An 11,082-nucleotide genomic window follows, 5' to 3' on the forward strand; every position below is an offset into this window, starting at 1 on the left:
CTTGCAAACGCAATTAGTTTGTCAGAAGCTGATTTGGGCATCAATGCCCCACTCTGACCTTGTTTGCAAACAAATACATCCTTTTGTGCCGGCTGATGTTTGTGTGTCTGTGATCTTTGCGGGCCTCCAGAGAAACGAACCGCTTTTGTGCAACATCAGCTTAAAGGGGTCCAAACCCACATTTTCTAATTCCTAGTAGAGTGTCTTAACTACCAAGATATAAACTGGCTTGGGATGGCAGGGGATGTCTCTCTTCTTGAGACTTTGCTACCCTTTCAGCAAATAACGTGAGCTTCATGGGGACAGAAATAATAGAAGATAAGGGAAGGATTTAACTTTAAAGTCTAGTGATTACAGTACCTGTGTTCAGACTCTGTTCCAGGGATTGTTTTTACATTTTATGTTCTACAGTCCTTGGATGACTTCTGGTGCCAGTAAATGTTTGACTGGTTAATTATATCCAGCTGATTGATTACCTGGCTTTGCAGAATGCCTGTAAAAGAGCCAGAAATGACTTTCTGGCTTTTCGAACAGATATGTTTATAAATGAAGGAAAAAATGATTTTGTCTCAAGTCTGAAGTTCTGCTCAGTGGCAAAAACAACTGCTTTCTGAAAATAGTAGTGGCTGAATGTACGACAAAACTCTGTACCTTATTTAGTAAGTCTACCTCACATGAGTACCTCTCCCCTTATTAGTTAATGCTTGATCTACTGTTTTAAGACAGCTATTAAAGCTCACTGTTTTCTCAGCCTGATAGACTCTGTATTATGGACTTACATCAATAAGCTTTATGACTGCAGAGATTCTAACTCTTACAAATTTAATTCTAAGTGGCTTTTAGATTTTATACATAATAAAAAGGGATTTTAAACCCAACTATATTTTTTAAAAGCAAATGTCAGCTTGGGACATTTCAACTTGACTTTTTTTTTAAATGAAATGTGTTCACAGGCTTTTATCTACCACGAAGGCTAAGGCAGCGTTTCTCAACCCATGCATCGTGACCCAAAAGTGAGTAGCGAGTATATATGAAAGAGTCATGAATAAACTTTAAAAATGGAACAACAAACCTTAAAAATAGATTCTCCTTTAAAGGAGAAAAATGTGGGAAACTGCGGCTTTTCCCTTGCAGGTTGGCAAAGTTCCAACTGCAAGGGGCTGCCTGGGGACTCCCAGGCCCCTTACCATACATGCTGGGGAGTTCAGGCCTGGGAGTGAGGGGCAGCAGGTCAGGACTGCCCATTGATGTTTAAAAATGGGTCCTGGTACAAAAAAGCTTGAGAACCACTGGACTAAGGGACAAATCCAACTTGCCTTATTTTTTTTGATCAGACTCACTAACTTCAGATTGGCAATCCCCTTGTAAATGAAACAAAGATGAGCTCTTATTTCCTTTGGCAGTTGTTTTAGCACTACTTGGAAGCCTAATGACGTGCGGCTTCTTTACAAAAGAAGAACAGCTCTGTATTAACTCCAGGTAGGTTGACATTTCCATGTTTAACCTCAGACTGACACACCACACACTAGATAGGGATGTGCTTTCTGGGAATTCTCCTGCAAAGGAACCTTGCGTGATTTCCTGGTATCCTGATAATTTGGGGTTCTAATTTCTAAGACACAGGTATCTGGGGAATCTGCAAGTTGCCTGAGGATTTTAAAAAAGGCTGCTGCTGTGGAAAATGGAGGTTTCTGCTTCCTACCTACCATTTGCTATGGGGAGAACTTACTTTACTTCCCAATTTTAATTCCCCTCCTTCCCCAGAAGATAGTGACCTCACCCGCAACATCATCGGGTCCAGCCCTCGACACTAGGCAGGAAAGGCAACTGGGGTTTGGTGACCCCAGCAAGGTGACTGTCCAGTCTCCTCTTGAAGATTTCCAGGGTAGGTGATTGCACCATCTCTGGAGGGAGCTCATGCACAGTCTGGACACCTGAACTATGACGTTTTTCCTAGAGTTGAGCCTGAAGTGGTCTTCCAGGAGTTTGTGGCTATTACTCTTAGTTTTCCCCAAGGGTGCCCTGGTGAATAGCTGTTCGCTGAGCCCTTGATGTATTTCCCTGATATAGCAGTAAGCTGCTACCAGGTCCTCTCTCAGCCTTCTCTTTTTTAGGCTGAAGAGACCCAAGTCCCTCAGCCTTTTCTCATATGGCTTGTCTTGCAAGTCTCTGATCATACGGGTGCTCTACTCTGGACTCTCTCAAGCTTTTCCACATCCTTGGTGCAGCGTGGCACCCAGAACTGGACGCAGTACTCCAGCTGCGGTCTCATCAGTACCGAGTACAGTGGAAGAATTGGCTTGGTTTTGCTTGAGATGCACCAGTTGATGCATGCGAGTATTGTTTTCCCTGCTGGCTACAGCATTGCACTGATGGCTCAGGTTCATGCTGTGTTCTGCTATTACCTAGGTCCCTTTCAGTTGTGGTGCTAGTCAGTTTGGTGCCACTGAGCCTGTCAGTATGTTTGCCCTCCTGGCTACAGCATCACAATCACACTGCCAGCTCATGTTCATACTATGGTCTGTTATTACCCCTCACTCCTGACCCACAGTTCCCTGCATCCTGCCAGGATGTGCAGGGACTCCCCTCTCTGGGCTCCACACCCTACACAGCCCCAGCAGCACCCTTATGGCAGGGAAACCAGGTGACCGCCTGGAACCCCACACTATAAAAATAAAAATGAATTACCCTGAATATTTGTATTATCAATATTGTATTAAGATACTTTCATTGCATGTTTACGGATAGGGCAAAGTGAAATTGAAATAAAACATGTCCGACTTGCTTCTAGGTCATCAAAATTAAGCCTCCGGGGCATCACATGGCTCTCTTGCCCAGGGCCCCAACAACTAAGGCCACCGCTGCACACCCACAGCCCTCCCCCCACTTCCACAATGGTATCTCATGATTCAGTGCCAGTCTCCTGGTTTTTAAAGAGTTCATCTCGTGATTTGTGGCCCGGTGCGGCTGGCAGTACTGTCCCTGCCCCGAGCCCCGCCACCGAGCGGGCTCCTGGTCTCCAACAGCACGCGAGGGCGGGAGGCGCGGGGCGGCCCCTGGCTCTGGGGAGGCGGGGCCTGAAACAGCAGCTCACAAACCCCGCCCCCAGCCGCGGTCTCTATGGCAACCGGACGCTGCAGCGCTGGACGCGTGGTGGGGCCCACGCGAGTGGTCGGGTTGGGGCGCCCGCGGCAGCGCTGGGGGGACCGCGCTTCGGCCTGCCCGCGGAGGACGGAGCAGCAGGAGGAGGATGGCGGCGGGAGAAGAGGCCGCTGACCGGCCGTGCGGTCTCGTGCAGGCGGGCGGCCCGGCTCCGGGCAGCGGCAGCGGGGCGCAGGCGTGGCCGGACGGCTGCAGCTACAGGGGGGAGGTCGCCTCTGCTCTGAAGGGCGGGCACGGGGAGTTCCGCTGGGCCAACGGCGAGGTGAGTGAGCGGCTTTCCACCGAGTGCGCCGGTCAGCGCCTCCCGGGTCGCGTGAATCTGTAAAGGTGCTTGGGGGAAAAGCCCACAGGGGAGTGGAGAGGTATGTTTTGGTCTTCCCCAATGCTGGCCTGGACAGGAGTAAGTTGTGGCACGGCACGCTTAGGCAAGAGGCTTGTGCACGTGAGAGCATGTACACTCCCTGGGCGTGGCGGTGCATCCGCTGCAAAAAGGTGCCACCGACACTGCCAGCAGCACCTGTGGGTGATCACCTGCTCCCCCCCCCGCCGTGGGTGGCAGAAAAGAAACGCTTCCAGAAAAGAAACACTTGTTTCTGAGTCTCCTGTTGCCGAGCACTTTGCTGCCGAAGGCTTGCAGAACGAGCCCTTCGCTGCACAGGAACCAGACCTCCGATGTCTCCACTGTTTTTTACTTCTGTTAGAACTTGTGGTTTAAATGCTGGATGACGATTTTAAGGCTTAACCACTAATTCAGTTTGAAGGCAGGATGGGAATTTAGCCATGCAGATGGTAGGCTGGCTATTGCCGGTTGTATTTACCTGAATTTGGCAGATGAGAATGAATAAGATAATGGGCAGAACAGAGGTCTCTGCTCTGTTCTTAGCTTCCTTTGGCTTCCTGACTGAATTTGACTTGAGGATCACACATCGGTTTTAACTTTCATATATTGTCGTTTGACAGAATTGCCCCTGGCAGAATTAGAGGTAATATAATCAGCACCAGGGTAGATGTTGTGTGGCTTCACTTATCCTGGGGGAGCTGTTTGCTAAAGCAAATGTGCCAAACCAAACAGGCCTATGACCTGTTCTTTCATCTTTTGGCTTGCACTCCCTTGGTGCTGGTCTGTCTGCTTTACGTCCTGGTGTAATTTATGTCAGTGCCAAAAACCCATTTAATTTACACTAGTAGTGCTCAGCCTCCTAGTCCTGTGATCCAGCATGGGGTTGGCACATGGGGTCAGTCCAAGGGTGAAATCTGGCACATCAGCCTGGCCCCATGTGCTGGATCTGGCTTTAGAACAACGCTGTGTGCTGGCATGTGGGTCTTTGCCATCCAGCCTGCAGAGCTTCCCCAGGAGCTGGGTGATGTTGCCCCATGGGCCAGATTTGGCTGAAGGGGTGGGTGGTTGAGGACTACAGATTTACACTGTAGTAAATGTGTTATGTTTCCTGACTGTCTTGTATTTGATGTGGGATGTTATGTGGAGCAACACTCATTTGATGTATACATGATTACCCTGTACTAGATTAACATCATCCCTTAGATTGTTATATTATTATATACTTTTCTGGCAATGATTCTTTTACTAGAGAATTATGCTTTTAACACTTTTGGAAGTGTGCCTAACTTCATAGTTACTTTGTAGAAATAATATGGTTAATAAATCCTGTAACTGTAGGTGACACTGTTGGATAGAGAAAGAATACATTTGTGTGTCTTCTGCTAAAAACAGAGCAAAGCCTTTTATCCTGAGATCCTCCTGAGGGAGGAGCCCATTTTTCCACCTGAAGTACCTGTTAAATGTCCGAACTAACACTTTGCCTGGGAGGATCTGGGCTAATTCCAGTTAATGGCCCATTTAGATTGGAGTCACAGTCTGGGACTCTCAGCCCCTGGATAAACTGACCTTTGTTTTTAACCTTATTGAACTAGACTCATCTGGTGGGAGAGAGATTAGCCAAATTTTTCATGCCACTGCTCCATTTTAAATTCTTCCTCCATTATATAGAACTAAGACTAAATAGTGCTTTTACAAACCCATCTAGTGGAAAGTATAAAGAGAGAGGCTACAAAGAGACATGTTTTCTTATATGTGCATCTTTGTCTCTCTCATACTTTCTATTGAAAAAAAATAAAGATGAAGCTATCTAGTCTGAGATAAGAGAGAGAATCTTTTACATTCCTGTTTTCAGTGCTGAGGCATCATCATGATCATGATAGTTCTTGGCATGCTGAGTATTTATTATTTTCTAGAGCAGTTCTGTGTCTCCATCTGCAGGCTAGTAATATAATAAAATGAAGCAGGATTTAAGCATACAGGTAGTTAACCAGAATGAGCAGTGTGCCTGTCTACATAATGTAATTCAGGTGGACCCAACTTTCTGCTGCAGCCACTTCTCAGTTTACCTCCATTAGGCCTCCTGAAAGCAGAAGTGTACATTGCAGCTTCATGCCATTGTGTTAGTGGTGGTGGCAGTGACTGTGACCATGTTGTGGCATTCCCTTTGGCCTACCCCCTCTCCCATCTCAGGTCTTGTGTGTCCTTTTGCCCACCATCCCATCAGAGCTTCCCATGTGCTGTGTGTGTAGCCTAGTACCATGTTCCTGCTGACTGGGCATTCTTGAACTCTTCCTGTTAGGCCTCTAGGGCTGAAGTTCAAGGGAAAGGGGAAAATTTATCCTGTTGGTTCCTGATCACCACCAATGAACTGAAGCCATGTGTGGGGAGCAAACCTATGTGAGGCCAGGCAGAGCTAGGGGAGCAGCTCCCACCAGCAGCCTGAAGGGCTGAATATAATATAACTAGTGAATTGCCCGTCGCCCGTCAAGAATGATAGGGGGGAGAGGGCGGGTGGGGATGGAGTGCTGCCACCTCCCACCCTGCACTGCTGCCACCTCCTAGGAGCAAGGGAAGGAAGCTTACCTTGCCATCTCCTCCATCCCCCTCCGCCAGCACCCTGCACTGTTGTTGCCTTCAGCGTCAATGGCTTCACCCCTGCTCCGTTCCTGCTGTCATAGCAGCGCTCCACACTCTGGTTGCTTCACTAAACAATCAGAGTGCTCCAAGAGCATTAGGGACAGACAGACAGATGGACTAAGCCCTTTATTAGATAAGAATTTATTATCTAAGAATGATATAGTCAGTTAATAACAGTAATTAATAGTACAATTATAATGCTTGTAATAGTCATAATATATGTATATTCGTTTTTTAAATGGGGTGCTTCTAATTCTGATAAGTTTTGGAGGGGTGCCTTGGGTCTAAAGATGTTGAGGACTACTGAATTGGAACATAACAGCTGCTGAGCTTTTGGAACATTTCCTTTCTGAAATAGTTTCAAATGCATGTTTGTCCACACCTTAAGATTTAGCAAGATTGTATTGTTTTAGAAAATTAATAGGTAATTATCCTATTGAAATCTAATATTCTAATGGACGCTAGGTTCACTTAGGGGAGCCTGATGATGTTTTGAAATATGTTTAACTACCCTCAGGTAACTCCATCAGGAATTGTAATAAGGAAGCCTGCACTATCCCTTTGTTACATGTTTATGGTAGCTAGGGGGCTGGGGCTCTGATTCATGATGTCATACATTATAAGTGTTTGCAATACAAATTATAATGGAAGTGACAAGGTCGGTTAACCAGTAGACAAGGAACTAGTAATTTGTGTTTTAATCCTGGTTCTCTGCAAGTCATTTAGGTCCCTTTCCTGTATTCCTTGAACATACTGAACTCCCAGTGATTTTATTGATAGTTTTGGGCATTCAGGGATATAGCATGCAACTCTTTCGCTAGGGACAACCATTACACGTAAACCAGTTTAAGTGATCAGAAACTGGTTTAAACCTGTAACAGAACAGACATTCAGTGCACATAAACCAGTTTCAAAATGTCCCACACTGGTTTAAGTTAAACCTGGTTAAATGTAATATCAGACTTAACTGATTTAGCTCAAACCAGTTTATGCATTGTCTGTCCCAGACCCCTTTCTCATTTAAGTTAAACCAGACACCCCCAGCATCCTGGCATGTTCTCTGGGTGGGTGGGGCTCTCTGGTCCAGCCACAGGGCTGATCCGGCCCCTCTGCTCTCTAGCTGGAGCAGACACACCAGCTGGCAGGGGCGGAGGTCTGGCCACAGTGGGGTTTAATTCCCCCCTCCCTGTCCCACTTGCAAGGACTTGAGCCAGGTCTGTTGGTTGCTTCTCCCTCTGCTGCAGCAGCAGGCACCATGGTCCCTGAGGCAGAGGGGGCAGGGAGCGGGGGTTAGTTTCCCCTCTGCCCCTACTGGCAGCCAGGTCTGCCCTCCCTCCTTGACACTCTGGCGGCTGGATGGTGGCATGGCCAGACACTGTGGGCTGGCCTATGAAGGGGCTTTGTCTGGCCCCCAGCGAGTCCTTTAGTCCTGCTGGGCTGAGGTGCCACTCCCTGGGCATGCAGCAGGGCTGGGCCTGCTCCACAGCGGGAATGCCTTTCTTAGCGGCTCCTTTTCTGCTGCTGCTGGCCCCAGTCCCGTGGTACAGGCAGGGACCAATGCGCGCAGCCCTGACCCCATGTACCCAATGCTGGCTCCAGGCTCCCACATTTGGGCTGAGCGGCGGTGGCAGGGAAGAAACGGGTGCTCAATGTGGGGGGGAAAAGGCCCTCCCTGTCCTGTAGCTGGTGCTTCCAAGTACAGTGCTCCAGAGCTGGCACTGGGCTGCCCTGTGTCTCTGTTGCCTCACCGCTGCCTCTGGGCTGCCCTCTGGGGCAGTGGTGCTAACAGAGCAGACACACGGCCGCCAGTGCCAGCTCCAGGCAGCTGTAACAGATGCTGGCAGCAGGAGGGGGAGGAACCACTTTTGCCCTGCGCTGAGGAGCCATCTCTCTCTTCGCCACTGCGGCTCAGCTTGGACAGAGGAGCCTACAGCTGGTGCAGGGCAAAAGCCGCCCTCCCCCTCCCTCTGCTGGCTCTTCCTTCTGTAGCTACCCAGAGCCTGAATGGAGCTGCCCTGTGTCTGCTCTGCTGGCACCACTGATCCTGAAAAGGGAAACCTATCATCTAGCAATCTGTGGGGCCAGTCCATCCCATAAATGAGATAATACTTGCACACATGGAACTCGTGCTGTGTTCAGGCCATGCGTGGTTCACTGATGCCCTTCTTTGCTTTTTTTCCCTCTAAATTTTCAGGACATTCTGAAAACAGTATATAAAATTTCAGTGGGTAGTACCCATGTACAGTACATCTTTGTGGGGATTTCAAAGTTAGTGACTTCAGATCTAATCATGTATGTGTTCTGTTTACTTTCCTTCCTTCCCTCTTTCAATTCCTGTATTGGTGCTTCATTATAATTAAAAAAAAAATCACTTTACAACCAAAACATGCAGATGCTAATTCAGAGACCTATTGAGCACCTTAAACCACTGGGCTCTTCATCACTGCTTTTGGTTGAAATAAAACTAATGTACAGTAATAAGAGTAATTTTAATGAAATTTTGCATGTATGTAGATCCTGGATTGGACTGGAGAACTTTCATCACTTGAACTTTATCTCTTATATTCCAATTTTGATTAATTTTAGTAATTCACAGTATGTTTCCATGGTGCTCACCGATCAGGCAAACTCTTCTGTTGGTAACCGCTGTGATTTCCTGTGGATTTAGTTTAGCAGATCATGTGTTCAAACCTTATTAAACTATTACAGTTGCAATATTACTATCTCCTTCCTTTTCCATAAATGTTCTGAATGTTATTATGGTGACTCAGCTGTAACTTCTGTCCATTACAAGATAGAATTTGACCCAGTGTAAGTCTCTCAAGACATCATTCACATCCTGATTCTTCTATAGGACTGTCTACTTAAGAAGAATTAGCTTGCATATTGTGAGGTTAATTGGACAGGTGGCCTTGGAGATATTCATTTTTTAAATATTTCTATTTTCAGGTTTTGCCATTTATAGCTTAGAGGAAAATGGTGAGGTTTACTGAAAGTAGATTTCCTTCTCTTCGGGACATTGGATTATGTATGAAAAGTGCAGTCACAGTACCCTACGGGTAAAAAAATGTATATTAATAACAGTTGTCCAATACCTATTTTCTGCCAGCTAAGCTGCGTAAAGTGCTGAGTGGTGTGAGTGGTCCACCCAGGTTTTACTTGCAGCCTTTGGTGTTCTGTTCCGTTGGACATAGTTGCCCGAAGTGAAGGCTACCTAATGAGCTTGGAATGAATGAATCTGAAAACACTGACCTACTTGTTAGGACTTTCTCTGGAAAAAGAGGCATAAAGACTGAAATGAGGCTACTGATGTTAGCTGTAACCTAACTCATTGAAGAGCTGATCTTAGTGATGGTGCAGTGGCATGGGCCTCAGTGTGGGTTGTACAAGCCTCTTAAGGCTTATGGGCACATAGATTCACAGACTGTTAGGGACTGGAAGGTACTTTGCAAGATCATTGGGTCCAGCCCTCTGGCACTAAGCAGGAAAGACAACTGGGGTCAGGTGCCTCAGTGAGGTGACTGTCCAGTCTCCTCTTGAAGATTTCCAGGGTAGGTGATTGCACCACCTCTGGAGGGTGTTTATTCCAGAGTCTGGACACCCTAACTATGAAGAAGTTTTTCCTAGAGTTGAGCCTGAAGTGGTCTTTCAGGATTTTGTGGCTATTACTCCTGGTTTTCCCCAAGGGTGCCCTGGTGAACAGTTGTTCACTGAGCCCTTGATGTATTCACTTGATGTAGCAGTAAGCTGCTACCAAGTCCCCTCTCAGCCTTCGCCGTTTTAGGCTGAAGAGACCCAAGTCCCTCAGGCTTTTCTTGTATGACTTGCCTTGCAAGTCTCTGATCATATGGGTTGCTCTTCTTTGGACTCTCTTAAGCTTTTCCATGTCCTTGTTGAAGTGCGAAGCCCAGAACAGGATGCGGTACTCCAGCTGCGGTCTCACCAATGCTGAGTAAAACAAAAGAATCGCCTTCTTTGTTTTGTTTGAGATGCAAGGGTTGATATATGCCAGAGTATTGTTTTCCCTCCTGGCTACATTATCACACTGATGGCTTGTGTTCATACTATGGTCTGCTATTACCTAGGTACCTTTCAGTCATGGTGCTAGTCAGTTTGGTGCCACTGAGCCTGTAAGTATGTTGGGGATTGTTCGTCCCCAGATGGAGCACTTTACACTTCTCAATTTTGAACTTCTTCTGGTTCCGATCCGCCCAATTTGCTAGCCTGTTTAGGTCCACCTGTATCTGCAGCCGATTTTCAAGCATGATCATGCTCCCTCATAACTTGGTGTCATCTGCAAACTTGGCCAGTGAGCTTTTCACCCCCACATCCAAATCATTGATAAAGAAGTTGAAAAGCACTGGACCAAGCACGGACCCCTGAGGGACACCCCTGGCCACTTCTCGCCAGGATGACATAGATCCGTTCATTAGAACTCTCTGGGTCCAACCCCACAGCCAACTTCCTACCCACCTAACTTTTGAGCAGTGAAGCCCGCCAACAACACAATCCTCCAATTTTCCTGTGAGAACATCATGGGATACCAGATCAAAGACCTTTTGGAAGTCTAGGTATACAATGTTAGCCTCCTCTCTCTTATCGAAGTGGCAAGTTACCTGGTTGTAGGAGATGAGATTGGTAAGAGAAGACCTGCCTGCGACGAAGCCATGCTGGCTGTCATTCAGAATCCTACCTTCTGCAAGCATGTCGCACGTATACTCCTTGATGATTTTTTCCAGGATTTTCCCTGGGATAGAAGTTAGGTTAATTGGCTTATAGTTGCCTGGTCCTCTCTCCTCCCCTTCTTGAATGGTCATAAACTACTGCGAGACCGTTTCAGGCTGGACATAAGAAAGAATTTCTTTACTGTCCGAGCCCCCAAGGTCTGGAACAGCCTGCCATCAGAGGTGGTTCAAGCACCTACATTGAACACCTTCAAGAGC

At 47.1% G+C, this 11,082-nt stretch overlaps 1 protein-coding gene across 2 annotated transcripts in view; it reads left to right on the forward strand.

Moving 5' to 3' along the window:
* Nucleotides 1-3,246: 3,246 nt before the first annotated feature.
* The window catches only part of ANKMY1 (ankyrin repeat and MYND domain containing 1), a 62,566-nt gene continuing 54,730 nt past the window's right edge, over nt 3,247-11,082 (forward strand). For both annotated transcript variants that reach the window (XM_019542943.1, XM_019542944.1), the window contains exon 1: nt 3,247-3,424. In XM_019542943.1, the coding sequence (XP_019398488.1) occupies nt 3,251-3,424 (174 nt within the window). In that variant the 5' untranslated portion in view covers nt 3,247-3,250. The remainder of the gene's footprint in view (nt 3,425-11,082) is intronic.

This window comes from Crocodylus porosus, unplaced genomic scaffold (assembly GCF_001723895.1).
Source record: "Crocodylus porosus isolate Cpor-Errol unplaced genomic scaffold, CroPor_comp1, whole genome shotgun sequence".
Classification (NCBI taxonomy): Eukaryota; Metazoa; Chordata; order Crocodylia; family Crocodylidae; genus Crocodylus; species Crocodylus porosus.